The 22,556-nt window shown below is 39.8% G+C and overlaps 1 protein-coding gene across 8 annotated transcripts in view; it reads left to right on the top strand.

Moving 5' to 3' along the window:
- Dtnb (dystrobrevin beta) overlaps window positions 1–22,556 on the top strand; it is a 340,951-nt gene that overhangs the window by 265,717 nt on the left and 52,678 nt on the right. For 5 of the 8 annotated variants that reach the window (XM_010604846.3, XM_010604849.3, XM_033763149.1 and 2 more), the window contains 2 exons: window positions 6,303–6,392; window positions 9,762–9,849. In XM_010604846.3, coding sequence (XP_010603148.2) covers window positions 6,303–6,392; window positions 9,762–9,849 — 178 coding nt within the window. Of the gene's footprint in view, window positions 1–6,302; window positions 6,393–9,761; window positions 9,850–14,604; window positions 14,751–22,556 lie in introns of all 8 variants that reach the window. The other 3 variants (XM_010604850.3, XM_010604848.3, XR_002024739.2) reach the window with 2 other exon arrangements.

The following is a 22,556-nucleotide window of genomic DNA, read 5'->3' as shown; positions in this document are numbered from 1 at the left end:
ATTTTGAAGAGGTGATATTTGACCAGGAACCTGAATGTTATGATGAGAAAGAGGCCATGCAGGATCTGAGGAAGAATATTCTAGGCCGAGAAAGCAGGAGGGATAAAGGTGCTCGGATGGGATGGCATATTTCCCTGGGAGAGTAAAGAGGCTGAGGCTTGTTGACCAGCAAGATCAGCAGTAAGAAGCTGATTCGGAGAAAGAGCTAGGGATGAGGTGATGGTAAGGGATAGAATTTGATTTTTTAAAATATATTAATTAAATAAATTTTATTTTAGAATAAGTTTAAATTTAAGGAAAAGTTGAAAAGGTAGTACACAGTTACCATATACAATAAGTCCCTGACTTACGAACATTCGAGTTGTGAACTTTCACATATATGAACAGACCTCACATTACCAGCATTCATAGATGTGAATAAATCACAGAAATAGTTCACATGGCTGCCAGACATTGTCACAGTTGGACTGCTGTGTGCTTACTGTACAATGCAATAGAGTATAATACTTTTGTGTGTGTGTTTGGGTTTTTTATGCTTTATAGTGTATGTTTGTGTCAAAGGTGTATAAGACTCCTTTGTCAGACTTACAAACGAATCTGACTTGTGAACATTCTCCTGGAAAGGAACTCATTCATAAGTTGGGAACTTACTGTACCCCTCACTTTTGTTGTTGTTGTTGTTGTTTTGTTTTTTGAGACAGGCTCTCACTATGTAGTTGAGACTGACCTGCAACTCACTATGTAGCCCAGGCTGGTCTCGAACTCACAGCGATCCTCCTGCCTCAGCCTCCCAAGTTCTGGGATCACAGGCGTGTGCCACCATGCCCGGCTCCCTCTCACTTTTTTCTAACATTAACATCTTACATTGCCTTGATACAAGTCACACAAGAAACCAACGATGATATATTACCATTAAGTAACCACCAGACTTTAGTCATGCTATTTCACTAATTACCATTGATGTCCTTTTTCTGTCCCAAGATACCACAGTGTATTTATTCATCATGTCTCCTTTATCTTCTCTGATCTATGACAATTCTTAATCCTTTTTACTTTTCGTGATCTTGACAATTTTGAGCAGTCCTGGTCAGGTATTTTATAGAATGTCCTTCATGACTTTTGTTTGTTTTTGTTTTGAAGAGGGAGTTTGTTTTTGAGATAGGGTCTCCCTGCATAGTTCACGAATCACACTGTAGCCTAGGCTGGCCTTGAACTTGAAGCTATCCCTTAGCCTCAGCCTCCCAAGTACTGGGATCACAAGCATTTGCCATTGCTTCGTGGCCTTTTGGCTAAGATCAGGTGTACAGGCATCTGCCACCACACCCAGCCTTATATGACTTGCTAATGCTTAGACTGGAGTTGTTTGCTTTTCGTTTTTTGTTTTGTTGTTTTTGGTACCAGGGGTCAAACTCAGGTCCTTGCACTTGCAAGGCAGGCACTGGATCCTGGGGTTGTAGATTTTAGAGAACACCACAGAAGTGAAGTGCCCTGATCATCCCAGAGTATCAGCATGACTTCTTGCTAATGGTGGTATCCTTGCTCGCCTATCTGAGATAGTGTTTATAGGGCTTCTTCATTTTCTTTTCTCTTCTTTGCAAGCAAGTTGCCAAATACAGTTCCCACTGGGAGGGAGAGGAAGGGCGAGCTCTGCCTCCTGCAGAAGGAAGTATCTACAGCCTGGATATATTTTCCATTTATTAATCCAGTCTTCTTTTGTTTGTTTTTTGTTTTGTTTTCTGAGACAGGGTCTCACTATCTAGTTCAGGCTGGTCTTGAACTCACTGTGTAGCCCAGGCCAGCCTCAAACTCACAGCAATCCTGCCTCAGCCTCCCAAGTCCTGGGATTACAGGTGTCACCACCACACCCGGTGCAGTCATTAATTTCTATCAGTTTGGACTCATAGACATTTATTTTCTACTTTGGATCATAGCACAATACTACATTATTTATTTTGTCACTCATTGTTTCGTCTCTGGCTATTGGGATCTCTCTTTCAAGTTGATTCTTGTATCCCTTTGCTGTTCCTCCTCCTCCTCACATTCCTCCTGCTCCTCCTCTTCGTACTTGCTCACTTCCTAGTGTTGCAATGTGCTCTAGGCTCTTCTTAAGAATCCCTGGATCCTTTTATTGGAGAATAGCAATACAAATCAGTATTTCTATATATGCATTTCTCAGCACATTTATTCTTTGGTGTTTACATCGAACTATACATGCGTTATTATACTGAAGTACCCGGCTCTTATCCAGTATCACATGGTTCCCTCAAACCATTCTCCCCTGGTTATGTGTAAATTCCCCCTCCACTGGTGAGAACCCGACTGCTGTCATCCAACATCCATTTACATATTTGTTCAGTCCCAATAGACTGTTCAGCAGTTTCAGCATTATTAGTCAGGATCCTTGATTCAAGATGTAATTCATACACTGTACAGTTCACCCATTCAAAGTGCACAGCTCGGTGGTTTTAGTATATGCAGTTGTACCATTACCACAATCAATTTTAGAACATTTCATCATCCCAACACTGATTTACTACTCAAAGATCACTCAGTGGATTGTGGAGAATTAATAGTGGAGTAGAGAGGAAACTGGGAGACCAGTCAAGGGACTGATGGAGTAGCTGGGATGTGGTAAGTTTTGCCTTAAGCTATGGTAGCTGTGGGAGTGGTAAGAAAATATAGCTGAAGGGATATGCTAATGGATTGGATATAAGAAGCCTGATTTTGGCCCGATGGCTAAGTGAACAGTGACACCATTAATTTGCACTTGGTCAGTCTGGGGAACAGAAGGGGAGGAAGTATGGTGGGAGAACTGAGATTGTCTGATTGATCTCAAGTACCTCATTAATAATGACTGCTATAGTGTATGGGCCAGATACTTTATTGGCGTTAGCTTACATAATCCTCCTAATACTCTATAAGGTAAATATCGCAAGGAGTAGATTTTATATTATTATTTTCTTTTAAATATGTTAAGGCATAGAAAAGCCATTGTCCAAGTTGTACAGACAGTAAATATCAGAGTGTGGATTTGCTACTTACCAGTCCAATAATTTATCGGATGACCCAAAATTGCATATTTTTAAATTAATTTTTTAAAAATAATATAACAAGGGGCTGGGGATTTAGCTCAGTGGTTCTGCCACCTGCCTCACAAGCACAAGGACCCCCAAGTTCAATCCCCAGTACCAAAAAACAAAACAAAGCAAAAAAAAAGATTTATAGCTATAAAAATAATATAACAGGAAATATAAAAATGACAATTGTATCAAATCTATTCAATATAAGAATCTACGGTCGGGCCGGGGATTTTAGCTTAGTGGTGCCACTGCCTGCCTTGCAAGTGCCAAGTTCCTGAGTTTGATCCCCAGTACCATTAAAAAAAAATCCACTGGTTGAAATGACACATGCCCAAATGATGCTCAGGATAGTATATAATAAACACACTGCCGGAGTGATGCTCAGGGTAAACCGTTAAGTAGTTAAAACTCAAGCCCATGCCCTCAGTTGCTATAATCTACCGCCTTCCTAAGGAATTCTATAATCAGTGGCTACAAACTGCCACTCACACCCAGCCCACAGCATATTGTACTGATTCTGACCAACCCCATTGCCTGCCCTTCGTCCCTACTTTCCCCATGCAAATTCCTTCTTGATGCCTGTTCCCACAGGTGTGCCACTTAGCTTTGCCCACTCCACGAGGGATTCTGCTGAAAGTGTGAGATATCCCCTAGGGGAGACCTTCTCACGTGTCCAGCTATACCTACAGCACATGCATACCAGTTTCAAGTGCAGATTTCGAGGCCTTGGTCTCAGACAGTCTGAATCTACGGAGACCAAGGAGTTCGTTCGGATAGTCTGGAGAAGTTTGTTTTCACAGGTGGGGCTTCAGACCTTACCAGTCCCATCAGGACCTTCTGTCCTCAGCTCTGGTCTTCATACCAATGGTTTGGAGCCAGGGGTGCCTTGAGGGAATAACTGCTGTGTAGACTCCCATGGGGAGAGTATGTTCATGCCACTGTCACTCTTCTTTTAACTCTGTGGCTCCTCCTGATTGAACTGGTCTCCCTGATGGCGTAAAAGTCTGTTAAGCCTTCTTAAAGGGTACTGCCTCTCTCCCAACACTTACTACATTTGTAATTTTGCATTATTTGAGTTGTCATATCTTTTCTTACAAGACTGTTTAGCACCAAGAGGGCAGCAGCTGTGGTTGCGTTTTGCTTCAGGACCTCTTAGTTGCTGTATACATTGTTTGAAATGCCCAGTTTTTATCAGAAGTGCTAGTAAAACTTAGGTATGAAAATCACCTACTTGTATGAATCAAATCAACATTTGACATCTTAGAAATAGAACAGTTATTGTTTTATAGGAAAACCTTCTGAATTAGAGACTATTAACTGCTTCAGAAAAACAAGTTTCTGAAACAAAACCTATTTGTAAGTTGAGGGTCATATGTTGTCATAGTTACTGAAAGTACCTGACACAACTTCAAGAAGAGGTTTATTTTAGGCTCAAGAGTTTTAGCCTGATCATCTGGTTCTGAGGCATAAATAGGATAGCAGAGGATTATGGTGGAGGAAGAGGTACTCAACCCATGGCAGTCAGGAAATAGAGAAAAGAAAAGAACCCCGGATAAGAATTCGAGGTTCCAGGTCACACCCCCAGTGGCCCACCTCCAACCAGGCCCTACCTTCTAATAGCAAGGGAGATAGAAATGGATCAGGCCACCTCAGATACATAAAAGTCTGAGTTCACAGTGGTAATAAAAAAGAAATTTCTTGGTAACCGTTGAAGATCGCTAATTCATTCTGAGTTTTGTTAAGTAATGGAGGATATCAACTTTTGTTTATCTTCCTTGAATGAGTAGTATTTCAAGAAAAACAAATAGACATTTGCATAAATGGACACTTGCAGAAAGGAGAATACAATTAGAAAAATTAACATGTTCCAACCCCTAACAAAAGAATGAATCTAAGCAAGACTCATCAATAAATGCTAAAAGCATTAGGTAAAAACTTGATGGGGACTTCCTACAGAAATAGGACCAATAACTCCTGAACCCACTAATCATTATCTATAATCCATTCAAATATGTGCTTCCTTTTTTATTTGTAAGTGCAACATATTATCTACACTGATCCTTACCACTTCTCAAAAATAAAACTTCAGTCAGCAGCCAGATCTAACCTCAGGGGATGGAGAAGCGAGTTAAGGGTCACCATGTGAAACAGCCTATCAAATCCAGGATATAGGGTATTCTACAATGTAACCAGATTTATTTATAAATAAATGTCATGAAATGAACAGAGAAAAGAGAGGACCCTTTGGATTAAAGATAGAAATGTGTTAATCAAATATAAGCATAAAAGGAACATATCAACCATATACAAAATGGGAACTTTATTTGGATCTTGATTTTAACTGGAAAAGATTTTTTTTTATAAAATTGCATTTTTCAGATGAACTGAGATATTAAAAGCACTTCTGTCAATTTTTTTGGTGTAAAATATTTTTACTGCCTGATAGACATACTGGCTCAAGGATTCCTGAGTGAAATAATTTCCTTGAGTTTGCATTAGCCACCTTTTTCTGCACAAAAAAGCTATGAGGAAAAAGAATAAACAAAATTATTGAAAGATTGATACTTGTTTAAATTTGGTGATGTATACATGAGAGGTGATCATTAGATTGCTCTGTTTTATGGAAGTTTTAATGTTTCTGTAGTAAAAATGTTTTTAAAAGACTAGACTTGTACTTAAGAGAGAGCCCCACGGTACTGTCTTATAACTAGATATAATTCTAATAACTTTGGTTCAAGTACCCAGTTTAGGAGAGAAACTGATACTAAAGATAGTATTCCTATAGAAGTGAAAGTATATACTGGTAGTATGAGATAACACTGACAGTCATTAAGTGTAGAACAAACTATACAAACGTAACATTAGGGGTCATTTAGGAATATTAAATATATCCACTGTGATCTGCCAGACAGCTTTCCCTAAAAAATGCATCTGTCACAGAGTGCAGAACCTGAACAAGACTGGTAAGCAGGGTTCCTCCTTCTCAAGGGCTATGGTGTCAATCAGCCAAAGGTGTCTTCTGAATGACTGCTTTTGTTCAAAGCATTGTGGGACAGATCCCCAAAGGTCTAACTGTATTTCATTTTACATTGTGGTTTTCTTATTGTTTTCATTATCGTATTATTTTTTCTATTTTTAAGTTTGCTCATTTTAATCCATGTTCATCTCTCCCTCTGTATGTGTTTGTGTCACACTTGCTGTCTCTGCTTCCGTCACTCCCAGGTTACAGTATAGCCAGGACATACCCAGTCCTTTGGCGGATGAGCATGCGCTGATAGCCTCCTATGTGGCCCGTCTGCAGCACTGTGCACGGTCAGTGGTAGCACAGCAGCACCAGGCGGGTGGCCAGGGCTGATTGGGGGAAGCAAGAGCTGCGTTTCCTGGGGTTGCCAGTGGGAGAAGCTCTCAAGTGCAGGTGTTTTTGCACAGCTACCAGCTATGAATGGCACTGTTAAAAGAATTGCTGAAGCATTAGCTTCCACAAGAGATGGGTCCTTGCCAAGCCTAACACTTACCTAAACATGTTATTAGAAAGTCTCCTCTGAAGTCAGGTTTGGTCTCTGCAGATTATACTGGAAGACTGTGTACACCTCTGAGAGATAGAGAGCTCCAAAGATATGGTGTTTACAGAGGCATTTCATGCATCCTCTTCCTGTTCATTCTTACCTAAATAATGAAATCTTTTCATTAACGTTCAAAGTTTAGGGCTGATTAACCCATAGATATCAGTTGTGTAATGTGGGGGGGCTTCAATACCATCACCCCTATTGCACCTGTACCATGCTTTGTCTCTTACCAGAAATCTAGCATTGTTGATTCTTGAAACCACTGATTTTCAACAGATCATTGTCACCTCAGAGGCTTCTTAACAAACTGTATCTATCTCTTCATATTATTATAATTATATGTATTATAACAGTCTTACCTCTCTCATCTTGAAAACTACTGTGATAATGACTTGCTTTGAGTGATCCCTTCATGGGTTGGGATAGATTCAGTAACCACTAACTATAGCAGAATTAACCATTTTTTTAAAAAGTTGATACCAAAATGCTGTTATACTCAGGCATACCCAAGGCCTCCTATCCATTCCATGTTCGTACCACCACCATTCCCAGAGCAATGACAAATACAGTTCAGTCAGCCTAAAGTCATCTCTCCCTTTTGCACACCTGCAGAGAGGAGTTATAGTGCCAAACAGCTTGGAAAGCCCTGCTTTGAGATTCTTGAGAGAGAGAAAACGTAATTTGTCAACTGCTGTGTATGTAAAACACAAGCCAGAGCCTTAAATTTTGATCTTAGTCTTTCCCATAGCATGTCCTTGGGAAAGTCATGTGAGCTCATTCCTACTCCCCATGATAAAAGTGGAATAGTGAATGGGGAAAACATGACATACGAAAAGGACTGTGTTTAAAACTGTACTCCGTACCCCTCTTGTAGTTTCTAGAGGAATTCTGTGGCCCTCCAGATTCCCAGGTGGGCTTGATAGCCTATTGTATAGCAGGGAGGAAGGGCCTGATAATTACATCACAGAGGGCATCTCCCCATCCTCGGAGTGTTTCTGCCCGCTGTCCCCGCCTTTGGGTCTCTGAAAGTAGTTGTTTCACCTTAGGCAGGACAGATTACTTTTTAACAGTAAGAGTAGTTGTCCAAGGTGATTTAAAGCTACTATAGTAAAAATAGCTGGAGAATCATGGCAGAGATTACTACCCAGTATTTCAACTCACAAAAATTTATGGTAGGTTTGATAAAGGTCAAGTCCCATTGCCTAGGGCTGCCTGATCCAGGTGGCCCTGAGAGAACATGAGGGACGATTGCTGCATCTCTTTGTCATAGTTTAAAGAATGGAACTCTGTACTTCCTTGGAAAAGTCAGAAATTTCCTGGCCAATCTAAAAATATAAGTCAAGGCAAACAGAAAAATAAGGAACCTTTCTAATTGCCCTCAGATAATTTTTACTTACTGTGAAAAGTCTCATTAACACAAGATTCTAGTTTCTGGCTAGAAAGTAGAGTGATAAAGCAGCCGTGTTGTCCATACGTGTGTAAATGGCGTATAAGATTGACCTTCCCTGGGTGTGTTCGGGCAAAGGAGCTCTTTTACACAGAACTCACTGTGTCCCTTGCCTTTACAGAGGTCAGCATATTTACATCCCACTTTATAGGATGCTAATCCTTCCATAATATCATCTACTTGTTTTGTTAATTATTCATTTTTGTTATTTTCATTTAAAAGATAATTATTTTGTTTGAGACAAACACTTCACAGCATAAATCTTAAAATTCAGCTCTTACCATAGGGCCCTTAACGTGTGGTACCATAATCTCAGTACGAGGTCATCATTGGAACAGACAGTCACATATGCTAGAAACCCACATTTGCACACCTAAAATCATAGAATGTAATAGATTTTGTAGCTAGGCAACTTAAAGCCCATTTTTTTAAAAAAATCCATCCTAAAGAAAATACTGAGTTAAGCTTAGAAAAACGCCACAGCGATAAAAACATAGAAAGTTTATTTTTAATCTAGAAAAAAAAATACAGTGGATTCTATACAAGAAAAGCTCAGAAAGATCTTTAAATCAGTCTTCCCAACCAGGCGTGGTGGCGCATGCCTGTGATCCCAGCACTCGGGAGGCTGAGGCAGGAGGATTACCATGAGTTCAGGGCCAGCCTAGACTACATAGTAAGTACAAGGCCAGCCTGAACTACATAGCAAGACCTTGTCTCAATAAACCAAAAAGACAAAAAGTCTTCCCAGATCCCCCTCAGTCATTATAACAAGATCTAGTGAGTATTGGACTTAATTCTTACATATTACTTGTCGTACTGCCAAATTCCAATCAAGGGTTTTAGAAAACTTTAGGAACCTAGGGCTAAAGTAGAGCCAATCCACAACAGCCATCTCTGGTCAGTCTCATCATCACCATTGTCCTAAAACTTCTGCCAGATTTCGAGAGAATTATGTAGCCACAGTCCCTGTTAATCAAGGAAGGGCTGCCCTAACCTGCATAAACAGATTGATGTAACGTGCTGGAGTAAAGAAGTCAGGCATCTGGATAGAGTGAGCCTGCTACTCAAGCCCCCTCCTTGCACTCAGGTGCCACATCCTCCCATCTGAGCAGATCTTTCTGTTTCTAAACTGTGGACATTCTTGTTAAAGAATAATGGAAAAAATTGGTTCACTCTAAAAGGGGCTGTCATTGTAAACGAACTTCATAAAAGAAGGGAAATCTTCTCCAGCCTCACAGTGTGTTTGTCCAGCCCTGGGCAGGGTTCCCCACGTTTGTTCAGCTAGTATTAATTATACTATTCCTTGGCCTTCTATTTTCACGATGCTGTAGTTTTCTTAATTAATTTCCCCAAACATTTGGTTAGAAATCCCTGTCTTAGACCTAGTAGGTGCTGTGTCTTCTCTCAGCCCTTCATTTTAAAAGTATCCCCTTCAGTGGTGTGAGAGCAGGGAGATGTTCTGCTGGGGAGGAACGACACGTGCAGCCACATCATTTTCTCTGAATTCCCTTTTTGCTCACAAAACCATCAGTATCTATGACCCAGGCCTTCATTTCTTTTGTTACCATTCTTATTTGCAAGCTTTTTTCCCTATTTGTTTTTTGTAAGATTGGAGCAAGAGTTGGGGATGTTTAATAGACACCTGTTGAATTTTTATTTCTTCGGCAGTGTCCTGGACAGTCCTAATCGACTGGATGAGGAACACCAGCTAATAGCTCGCTACGCTGCCCGATTGGCTGCAGAAGCAGGAAACATGGTAAGTGAAGAGGAGGTCCAGGAGAGCAGCAGAAATTAACACTACTGAAGAATACAAATTATATAGGGGAATAACAGGGAAGAGGATAGACTTAGGGATGAAGGAGACTTCAGTTTTATCTTCAATGTTCTCTCCGTCTCTTTTTTATTGGAGATAGGGTCTCTTTATGCAGTCCAGGTTGGCCTCAAACTCACTATGCAGCCTAAATTGCCCTCGAACTTGCAGTGATCCTCTTGCTTCAGCCTCCTGAGTGTTGAGACATGTGCAGTGTTCTCTTTCTTTACCAAAAGCTTGGGCTACAAATTGCAAATATCAAGAATGAAAGAAGGGACATCACTACAGATCTTTTTTTGTTTTTTATCACTACAAATCTTACAGACATTTAAAACGATGGTAAAGAATCGGGCCGGGGATTTAGCTCAGTGGTTTTGCTGCCTGCCTTAGAAGCACAAGGACCTGAGTTCAATTCCCCAGTACCCTCCCCTCTGCAAAAAATGAAGAATATTATGAACAACTTTTTGCCAATAAAAAATTGACAACCTAGATAAAAGGGACAAGTTTCTTGAAAGATACAGATTAACAAAAGTGACAAAATAAACAAAAAAGAAATAAGGATATTTTATTCATAATCAACTTTCTACAAAAAAACTAAGTGTGGTAGTACACACCTGTAATCTCAGCACTCAGAGAGGCTAAATTTCAAGCCCAGCCTGGGCAATTTAGCAGCCTAGGGAGATCCTGTCATAAAATTTTAAGAGGATTGAGGACGCGGCTCAGTGCAAAAGTCCCTGGGTTCGATCTCCAATACAAAAAATTAAGAACTTCGCACAAAGAAAATGCCAATTGCTACCTAATGGCTTCACTGTTAGAATACTGTCATGCTTAAGGAAGAAATAGTGTCGATCTGATGCAAATGCACAGTCTTTGAGTTTGATCCCCAGTACTGAAACAAAAAATCCTTATTGGGCCAGCTCAATGGTTACACCGCCTGCTTCAAAAGCACAAAGACCCAAGTTCAATCCTTGGTACCCCTCCCCAAGAAAATCCTTATCTAGCAAATCAATTCCAGTGATACGTAAAAATAAAAATACTCCATGATCAAGTGGGATTTACCCTAGGAATACAAATTGATTTAAATTTAATACATGAAAATAAGCCAGTGTAATTTACCATGTTAACAGTTTATAGAAGAAAAGGTTGAGATCATTTCTGTAGATGCAGAAAAAGCACTTGACAAAATACAGCACCCATTTCTGATAAAAACTTCTCCATTACTAAGTAAAAGGAGATTTACTTACCTTGATGAAGAGACCCTACCAAAAAAATTCTACCAAAAAAAGTCACTTAAAGATTAATTTTTAAACATTTTCCCCTTAATATTGGGAACAAAACAAAAAGGTACACTTTTACTACCTCTATTCAGAATTTTTCAGAAAATTTAGAAGCCCTAGCCAGTGCAACACAAGAAAAAGAAGTCTTTATGTGAAGATGATATGTTCATATATACAGGGTTCTAAGGAACTGATGAAAACACTGTTTGAACAGATGAGTAAATTTGTAGCAGTGTTGCAAGATTTTTTAAAAAATATATAAAGAGAGTTGGATGCTTATATCTCAGTGGTAGAGTGCTTGCCTAGCTAGCATGGATCCCTAGCATCACCAAAAAAAAAGTTTGAAAACTTCCAAACGTTGCTAAGAGAAATTAAGGAAAATTATATGAATGGAGAAATATTTCATATTTACTGATTGAAAAGTTCAATGCTGTTAAGATGGCATATGCCTATAAATTTATCTGTAGATCTATAGATTCCAGTCAAAATCCCAACGGGCTTTCTTATAGAAATTGGCATATTGATTTTAAAATGTATTTGGAAAAACCAACGGAGCTATACTAACCATAACAGTTTTGAAAAAGGGGAGCAAAGTTGGCAAACTTAACTCTGCTTGGCATCAAGACTTAAACCTATAGTAATCATCTGAAATGAACAGACATTTCTCAGACAAAGAAGTAAAAATGGCAAATAAACATATGAAAAAACATTCAACATCACTGGTCTTTCAAGAGACACAAATGAGAACAATGAGATTTCACCTCACCCCAGAAAGGATAGCTGCTATCAAGAAATCAACCAGGGGCCAGGGATTTAGCTCAGAGGTTCCACCGCCTGCCTCACGAGCCCAAGGTCCCGAGTTTGATCCCCAGTACCAAAAAAAAAAAAAAGAGAGAGAAAAAGAAAAAAGAAATCAAGCAATAACAAATGCTAGCGGAGCTGTGGGGAAAGAGGAACCTTGCTCCACTGCTGGTGAGAGTGCAGAGTGGTGCAACCACCGTGTTAATCATTATGGAGACACCTCAGAGAACTAGGATTGGAAGTCCCATTTGACCCAGCTATTCCCCTGCTGGGTATCTTCCCAAAAGAATGAAAAGAATCATACCACTGTGATATATGTGCAACCATGTTCATGCAGCACAGTTTATAATAGCTAACTCTTGGCAACAGCCCAATTGCCTATCATCTGGAGACTGGATAAAGAAAATGTGGGGTTTTTAAAAATAAAATGGAGTACTACTCAGCCATAAAGAGAAATTAGAGACATTTATAGCTAAGTAGATACACATTGAGGCAATACTCTGAAATAAGTAGGACACACGTGTGTAAATACCAAATAATTTCTCTGGTGTGAGAAACTGAAAGTGTAAATACGGTTCAAAAGGGATAATAGATAATGTGAAATAGGAAGAAAAGGTCCAAAGAGGAAGGGGAGGTAGGAGGGGTTGGGGAAAGCAAAGAAAGAAATGGAATTAATAGGAGAAAAGGAAAAAATGAAAACAAAGTCTTTGTAAATAGGGAGGGGTGAAGGGGTTGAGGGGAGGGCAGGGGAATGGGGAAAAAATAAGAACCAAGATTATGTAAAGGTGCAAATTTCCAATGATGAGTGTCATTATATTGTATACCTAAAATGTACCGATAAAAGAAAAGATGAATTGGCAAAAGGACTAGCAAATAAACCAGAGAAATTGAATTCAGAGTAGTCATAAAATAAACTTACATGTGTACAGTCAGATGACTTAAGACAAGGACACAAGAGCAATTCAACTAGGAAAGGAAAATCATTTTAAGAAATGCTGCTGGCACAACCAGGTATCTATGTGGACAAAAAATGAATCTCTGCCCCTGCTTCACATGGTACAAACAAATCATTTTGAAATGTGTTATAAACTTGAACATAACATCTAACACAAGAAAGCTATCAGAAAAAAATCACAGGAGAATTTATAGAACTTGGAGGGTTTTACAAGCCATTAAAAAGAAAAAAGCATAAATTGGTCCTTTTCAAATATAAAAATCTTTTGCCCATTAAGAGATACTTTTAAACTAGTACATGCCTGTAATTCCAGCATTTCAGAAGCTGACGCAGTAAGATTGTAAGTTTAAGGCCAACCTGGACTACATAATGAGACCATGTCTAAAAATAAAAATTTTAGGGCCCGGGATTTAGCTCAGCGGTTCAGTGGCCTGCCTTGCAAGTGCAAGGACCCCAGTTCAATCCCCAGTACCAACAAACAAACAAACAAACAAATAAATAAATAAATAAAATTTTAGAAAGATACTATTGGGCCAGGGATTTAGCTCAATGGTTCTGCCACCTGCCTCGCAAGCTCAAGGACCCGAGTTCAATCCTCCCCGCTAAAAAAGATACTATTAAGAAATGAGTATTCTCTGGTTGCTTTTCAGATTGTGTAAATCTTTTGTCTTTTAAGAAATAAGTAGACAAATCACAACCATGAAGAAAATATTCTCAACCCATGTCTAACAAAGGATGGATTAGAAAGATTCCTACACCTCAGTAATAAAAAGGCAGCCCAACTCTTTGAAATGAGCAGAAGACTTAGACATTTCACAAAGATACAAAGGTCCTTAAGCACATGAAAAAGTGCTTGATATTAAGAAACAGGAAAATGTTACTGAAAGCCTTAATGAGATACCACTGCTCCCCCACTAAAATGAAAAAGACTGACAATATCAAATGTTGGCGAGACTGTGAAATAGCCAGATATTTCATATGTTGTTGTTGAACACGTAAAATGTGTTACTCTGGAAAACTGTTCAGCAACAGGTATTTTTTGTTTGTTTGTTTGGGTACCAGAAATCAAACCTTGCACTTGTGAGGCAGGTGGCGGCACCACTGAGCTAAATACCTGGCCCCTCAGCAGGTTTTTTAAAGAGGTAAAGTTTATCCTGTCACCGACAATTCTGCTCCTAGACATGTATCCAGGAGAAATGAAAATATATTCATAAGAAGCTTTGTATAAGAATCTTCCCAGAAATTCTAATCATATTATCTGGGGTAAACCCAGATGTTTTTCTTTTTCTTTTTTTTTTTTAATTAATTTTATTGCCACACACACACACACACACATCACATTCATGATAGGAAATTTGTATCCATACATAATATATCTTTTTTGGGTGTTTTTGGCGGGGATTGGTTTTTTTGTGACAGGATCTCAGTATGTACTTGAGACGGACCTGGAACTCACTGTGTAGCCTAAGATGATCTCAAACTCACAGCGATCCTCCTGCCTCAGCCTCCTGAGTGCTGGGATTATAGGTATGTGCCACCACATCCAGCTCATACATGATATATCTTGATTCATCATTTCTTCCCCAATCTCCTCACCTTCCTTCAACCCTTCTTCCCCCTCCTTATTTACAAAAGCTTTGTTTCCATTTTTTTCCCTTCTATTCTCAGGTATTTTTCAACATATAAACAAACAAAACATTGTATATGTATACAGTGGAATATTACTCAGCACACGAAGGAACCATTCAGTGACTCGTGAAACAATATGGATGAACTAAAAAATATGATGAGTAAAAGAAGCCAAGCCCAAAAAAGTACACACTATTTTATTCCATTTACTTAAAGTTGTAGAATATAAAAACTAACTTATGACAGTGGAAATCAGATCTGGAGTTGTTTGTAAGATGAGGGATCCTGAAGGGAGCCGAGAAAGCCTAGATGGAGGGAGATGCTCTGCATTGTTATAGCGCTGTGGGTTGTTTGAGTGTGCACATTTGTCAAAACTGGTTGAATGAAGTACTTAAGATCCAAATATCATATCTCCACTAAAAGAACCAAGAGGGCCGGGGATGTAGCTCAGTGCTCCATGCCTGCCTGGCAAGTGCAAGGTCCTGAGTTTGATCTCCGGTACTGAAAAAAAAAAAGAACCAAGAACCAAGCAAATGTAATATTTGTATTGAAATGGTAAGTGGTTACCCAGGGGTTTCTAGTTTATTTCTTACAGTTTTAAAATATGTGCAAGAAAATGTTTCTTCTTTTCCTTCTCTCTTTACTTTCCTTGAGAAGTTTGCATACATATTCATATTCACCTACCCCTTCAGCCCTCACACATTTCTTCTGATTCATTTGGCGATTTTTTTTTTCCTATGTTGTGCTGGTTGTGGATAAATGATTCCTGTCCTTCTGGAACTGACAGTCTAGTGGCAGAGACAAACATTTTACATGATTACTAAACTGAAAACTATTGTATATAATAGAGGAAAAATGCAGGGACCCATGAAAAAGTCCTTGATCTGTTCTGGAGAGGAGTAAATTAGGGGTCGCTTCTGTGAGAAAGCGCTACTTGTGTTAAGATCTGAAAATGAGTGGAGAATTCTACTCCTGGGAAGTAAAAAGAAACCCAAAAGCAAAGCAATCCAAGAGCTTTTTTTGCTGCCACTGCTACCCCTGCCCTGCTTGGACTTCTATGTCATGAGGTTCTGTGGGCAGAACTGTGGTTTTGTGTGTAGTAGAACTGGAAGTAAGACCCAAATCAGCCAGGCCTCTCAAAGCGCTGTGCCCTGAGTGAAGGCATGATGTGGAACACAACTGTGCACCAGCAGAGAAGAGAAAGCTGTGGGCCTCCTCCTGTTGAAGAGGAAGAAGTCTCCCCTGAAAATTTAAAACTTTAGGGGCTGGGGATTTAGCTCAGTGGTTCCACTGCCTGCCTCGAAAGCGCAAGTTCAATCCCCGGTACCCAAAACAAAACAAACAAAAACAATTGCACCCTTAGACATATCATAGTACCACTGCAGAATACAAAGACAAGACCCTCAAAGGGCAAGCAGAGAAAACATCACATTACCTGCAAATGATTGGCAAGTTAGGTTTATCTACAGGAACAATAGAAAAATTTCTCCATAAGGGAAAAATAATTATTTAAAAATAACAGTACATCCAGTGCTGTTAATATTTATGATAAAACTTTTAAGAATTTTTCTTAAAAATAAGAGACAATTGAACATTTTTAGTACACTGAAAGGAACTAGATAAACTGTCAAAAGGAGAGACAACTTTCTGACAAGGACAGATCAAAGTGAGATTCTTACTAAAGATTAAAAAATAGCTGGGCATGGTGGCACGCACCTGTAATCCCAGCACTTGGGAGACTGAGGCAGGAGGATCACTGTGAGTTGGAGACCAGCCTGGGATACACAGTGAGTTCCAGGTCAGTCTCAACTACATAGTGAGATCCTGCCTCAAAAAAAAAGCAAATGTTGATTGAATGCTTACCATGTGCCAGCCATTATAAATCATTTGCATGTACTAGCTAATTGATTATTCATTACAGTCCTGTGAGGAAAAGGCCTGGGAGAGACAAAGAAACTACCCAGGGTTCCAGAGGGAAGACCTGAAGCCAAAACTAGAGAATGGATAAACATTAACCATGTGCCCAGGGCATCCAGCGTAGGTAAAGGCCCTGGGGTTGAAGGTTGCAAGACAAGAGCACAGAGAACAATACTGGAGTGAAAGGCAGGCCAGTTTAAGCAGGTCAGATAAGTATATCAGCCTTAGCAGTGTGTACCCGTTGTGTTTACTTCTTAGAGAAATAATTATAAAGGCTACAAATGGAGATTTTTTGACTTGTTTCTCCCCCCAAAAAAAAATTTATCCTTTTGGATATGTTTAGATTTCTAAAACTTTTTCTTGAGGCTCTGACATCAGATTGTATATCTGACTCCAACATTGCAACTCTAAAGATTAGTGAAATGGAACAGCGTATGGGATGGGGGAGCAGGTACTATAGAATCAGTTTAATCTGACGTGCCCTCAGTCACAACTGCTCATTCTTTTAGATATTGAAATTCATGTTTATTGAGATGGGCTCACTGAATTTTAATAACTATTCTTAATGCCATTAGATAGCCTTATTGACCTTACATAGTGCTTTCTAAATACTGTAAATAAGAGCTGCAAAGCTATTTGACCCTGAGATCTGGGTCTTCCCTTGCTGCAAACCAAGATAAGGCTGTTTACACCTGATAGTTTCTGACTCCTGTCTCTAATTCTTGGGCAAAATGATGGTTGTTAAGACGGTTTTGAGACTAAATACCGATATGGTGTCTTTCATTTTCAGTTTATTTTACAGAGTGTAGTTATCTTAAAAATATTGGGCCTCTTAGGAAAGATTCTTCCTGACTAGATTTCTGTCAAACAGAAAACTTCTTATCCTCTAGTCACACCACTACAAGTGCTTTGCATAAAGTGGGTATAGTGCTCAAAAGAATTTATTTATAGCCTACCAGATATGCCTTGTATTGATTTTTTTCAAAGACCTTCCCCCACGAAGAGACTATTAAATCATCTGGGCAACCTGCAGTGTGCCCTGTAGAATGTGTCCCCTGACACTTCCTCAGGCTGATCCTTGAAGAAAGACACTTTCAGTTCCTTAGTTGAGCCAGGAGAGCTAATTTGTTTTCCTAAAGTGCCTAGGGTTTTTTTGTTTGTGTTTTTGTTTTATTAAGACATAACAAAAAAACTGTAATGTGTGGTAAATCACAGCAGTAAATGCAAATTCTTAAAAGTTTCATCACAAACGTCACCAGTACTGGATGTGACAAAGATGTTTTGTTTACCATTAAGATTTTGTTTAGGGGGCTGGGGATTTAGCTCAGTGGTACTGCCACCTGTCTTGCAAGCACAAGGACCCAAGTTTGATGCCCGGTACCAAAAAAAAAAAAAAAAAAAAAAAAAAAAAAAATTTAGAAACAATGTCTTTCCAAACTCCCATGTTAGCCTCAAGTTTGCGATCTTCTCTCAGCCACCTGAATACCTGAGTGGCCGCTACACCTAGTTCAGTGGATTGGTTGGTTGAATTAAATTTGAAAAATTTAAAACTTGTTTTGGAAAAGTGAAATGAAGGAACATCTGTCCCCACTGCCACATGGCCCGTTATGGAGACACTGGGGAGACGACTTCCATAGCCCGTCCTCACAGCGGTCACCTCCGCCTCAGCGCCATCCTCGCAGCTTCCTACGTTTAGATTAGCAGTGTCCCTGCAGTGTTTTCTGCTCATTTAAGACTACCAAGCCCCCTAAAATAGTCAGTATTAGACATGAGTATATATTTTATTATGGTCATTTGTGAAGTATTTTAGAAACATACAGATCCTTGGCTTCACCTTAGACCTGAATGAGAACCTCTGGTTTTAGGGGCCATCGATCTTTACTGAAAAAAAAAAGAACAATAAAGTCCCAGTCTGATTTACAGCTGTCTTGGGAAACACTGCATTAAACAGTGTTATTGAATTTTTGAGAGAGGTTAATAATCCACAGCCTTCAGTCTCTGTGAGATTGGAGCGTGGGATGACTGCCCTGAAGTAGACAGTGTAGAGTAGAAAAATGTTAGGCACGTCATCCCATGACTATGCTGGTAGTTTCTTCTTAGGAGGCTGCAGAAATGCGCTCCAGTGAATTAATTTGCTAGTTGTGTCATCTTTCCTTGGCTTTAACGTTTGACCAGAGATCTTGTTTCTTACCCTGTGTTTTTCATTTCTCCGTTCATCTTACATTCTGTGGTATTTAAGTCTTTTCTTTAAAAAAAAATTTTTCTTCCAAATGTTACCCTGTATAACTGCTTTGGCCTAATTATAGAAATAATAGCTACCATCGTGAAAGCTTGTTGTATCTATAGTAATGGGCTAGATGTTTTAGAAATACTACCTCTGGTCCTCAGAACAACTCTGGGAGATAATATATGATTTTTTTCTTATTCTATAGATGAAAAAACTAAGGCACATGAAAATTAAATCATCTTACCCAAGGACCCCAGGTTAGACTTGAGATTTAAATATAGGGTTATGTGACTTGGTGTGTGAATGTGGATCCTTTTCGGAGATCATTTTCCATTTTTACAATTAGGTATATACAACCAGTTTCTAACTTACATGTAACCAGTGTTTTGGAGTTTTGGTGCTAAGTAAATTTGTTTGTTACATGTTCTGCAGTGCCCAAGTATTCCAAGGTAGAGTTCTCCTTGCTTAGAGCAGTGTTACAAAACATGGCTGCATATTGGAATCACCAGAGAAGTTTTTAAAACTACTGATGTCTAAGCTCATTTCTAAAGAGTATAATTGGTTTTTGATAATAAGCCTACCCCCTGGAATGTTTAAACTGTCCGGATGATTATAATGTGTTACTATTAAGATTTACTGCCGTAGACCGAGCAGTGTTTCTGAACTGGGGATAAACCAGAATCACCTGACCTATTAGATGTGCCCTTCAGTTATCAGAAGTAAAATGCAGTAATTTCAGTTTCTCTGGTAGTCCCTCAAGTTCCTCTCTGAAATCTTTCCATTGGTGATACACTTAAACTTTTACTCTTTCAGGCCATGTTTTACCCTCAATAGGATGCTCATTAGCTCACCATGAACTAGAAAAGACTACATGTTTCCAGGACTTTAGTTCACTTGCCAAATAAATCTCTGGCCTTATTTAAAAGTTGAAAAATCTAAACCTTGTCATTTCCTTGATTTCTCATAGCTAGTTGGTCTGGAATAGGTTACAGGGGGCACCTATTAGGAAAACCCTGGAAAGGTACATGTCATCACCTTTCTAGTGAAATTACAGATTTAAAACCTCTATCCTGACTCTCCATGATATCTGGCTTCTGTTTTCACAGTTTAGAAGTCACTGCCTGTGCTTGAAGTAATACTTGTGATACCCAGTTGTCTTTGTAGAGAAGATTTCCATTTCTTCCTTAGGGTTCAGGTTTTACTGATTGAAAACAACCCTCACTTTGAATTTGATACAGATGTGCAACTTTTTGGTTCTGTAGAAGTTTTGTTGTGGCCCTAATAAACTTTTATTTACTACTTCAGAGCTAATCGAAAAGCTTCTTGAAAGAACAAATTCTACTTAATAATAGGAAAGAATTGTTACTCCCAACCAGTTCCATTGTGCTCTGTCATAAGTACATTATGTGGCATTGCCAGTGTCTACATTTGTCACAAGTGATAATTTATCATGTGAGGTTGCTTCATTAAAACTGTCAGAGTTATTTTACCAAATGGTTCTATAACAATGATGAAGTGAGGCACACACCTTTAATCCCAGCAGTCAGGAGGCTGAGGCTGGAGGATCACCATTAGTTTGAAGCCAGCCTGGGCTACATTGTGAGTTTAAGGCCGGCCTAAAACTATAAAGTGAGACCTTGTCTTAAAAAAAAAGAAAGAAAGAAAGATGAAGTCACTAGTATGGAAGAAGTGTGACTTTAGAAAATTACAATGACTTACCCAGCAAAGTGGCGCTGACCTGTATCCCCAGCTACTTGGGAGATGACTTGAATCCAGGAGTTCAGGGCACAGTCGCTGTTCTCCAGAGGGAGTGGAGACAGGACCTGTTCAGGGCCAACCTGGTCAATGTAAGACCATCTAAAGAGAGGAAGGGAGGGGGTAGGGGAAGGAAACAAATCAAAAATTACGAATTGTTTATATTGTTAAATTTAAAAATTGAGACAATTACTGGGATCAAGTAAATTCTCCTCTGATACCTGTGGGTGATGCTACTTTTTCTACCAGTGCTGTATGGTGAGCAACCCAGATTCCATCTCTAGAGTTATTCTGAACTCTCTGGGAAATGGTTCCAACTGGGACTTTGCAGTGAGCCTCATTCAGCAAGTTGCCTCAAGGTTTAGGTGGCTATGGACCCTGAGGAAAGGTTCCAAGAATAAAGCTGTTACCTGTGCTTCTTAAAGAATGAAAAGGATAGCAGTTGTGAAGTAACCATTGAGTTGAAGCTTCACAGGTCTCCTTGCACTTGAATTAGGAACGCTAGGAATCCAGGAGTCCATCACTTACCTTAAGGAACCTGTAGGTTAGAGCTAGGCTCGTGACTGCATAAGACTGCTCGGTGGAAGCCCTCTAATTTGACCAGAAGTTGTTCAGCTGGTGTAAACTGGCTTTAAACTCACAGTGATCCTCCAGCCTCACCCTCCTGAGTGTTGGGATTACAGTTGTGTGCCACACCCAGAATGACCTTGCCCTTTTTTTTTTTTTTTTTTTTTTGGTACTGGGATAGAACTCAGGACCTTGTGCTTGGGAGACAGGCAGTAGAACCACTGAGCTAAGTCCCCAGTGGCCTTGCACTTTTGGTAATCCTCCTGCCTTACCCTCCCAAGTGCTGAGATTACAGACATTTGCCACCACAGGGTTGTAGAGGTGGTTTAAAGTATTGAAGGAAGTTGCTGACCGTGGTGGCACATGCCTATAACCCCAGCACTCGGTAGGATGAGGCAAGAGGACTGCTGTGGGTTTGAGGCCAACCTGCACTACAAAGTGATACCTCCTCTCCAAAAAAAAACTAAGGAGATGTCTTCTGAAGCATATTGTGGTGAATTGACATTGAAGTTTTCTAGAATTTGCATAAAATATTTCAGCAAATGGGACAAAATCTTAGCTGTTAAATCTAGTCATTTGTGAAAGAAAATAGGTTACTTTGAGACAAGGTCTCATTATGTAGTTGAGACTGACCTGGAACTCACTGTGCAGCCCAGGCTGGTCTTGAACTTACAGCGATCCTCCTGCCTCAGCCTCCCAAGTGCTGGGATTACAGGCATGGGCTACCACTCCTGGCCAAAAATAGGTTATTTTTTAAGTAAGTTAAAGTGGGAACCGTAAATAGGGTAGCTATGTCCCTTAACATTTTTTCCAATACTTTTTTTTTTTTTTTGAGACAGGGTCTCACTATCTTGTTGAGACTGACCTGGAACGCACTGTGTACCCCAGGCTGGTCTCAAACTCACAGTGACCCTCCTGCCTCAGCCTCCCAAGTGCTGGATTACAGGCGTGCACCACCACGCCCAGCTCTTCCAATACTCTTGTGTATATTTCTGTGTAAGGCCATACCCTTTTATTGGGTTGGGATGGAACTCTAGGTTGGCTCCTTGGCAGAAAACGCTCCCACCTGATGCAAGTCCAGCTTCCCTTTTCAGTTTTTTTGCATTGTAATGGGGACTTAAAAACTCTTGTGGTACAAGAACGCAGAATTCCTCTTCATAATTTTTCCAAATCCTTATAGCCATGTCACCATCAATAATTCATTGACAGTTTATTCTAAAAGTTCATCTCTTTTTGGGTCTCCACCTGATTTAACTTGGGTTTCTTAGAAGAGCAACTCTTATGAATGACATAGCAAGTGCCAGTAGGAACAAGCAGTCCAGTTAAGCACACGACCCAAGTGATAGAGCAGTAGTATATGGGGGATACTGGAAAGTAGGCTGTGAACTGGGACCAGGGCACAGTCGCTGTTCTCCAGAGGGAGTGGAGACAGACCTGTTACAGTGTTTCTGTGTTTGCCAAGTGGAGTCACCTAGGGGCTGTGGGTTTTTCTGGGCCTCTCCTGCTCCAAATGCTCTAGCCCTGA

This window comes from Fukomys damarensis, unplaced genomic scaffold (assembly GCF_012274545.1).
Source record: "Fukomys damarensis isolate Sample0158 unplaced genomic scaffold, DMR_v1.0_HiC HiC_scaffold_2, whole genome shotgun sequence".
In the NCBI taxonomy this organism is placed as follows: domain Eukaryota; kingdom Metazoa; phylum Chordata; class Mammalia; order Rodentia; family Bathyergidae; genus Fukomys; species Fukomys damarensis.
Note: the sequence above shows the minus strand (reverse complement) of the source record. Positions and strands in the feature narration are given on the sequence as shown.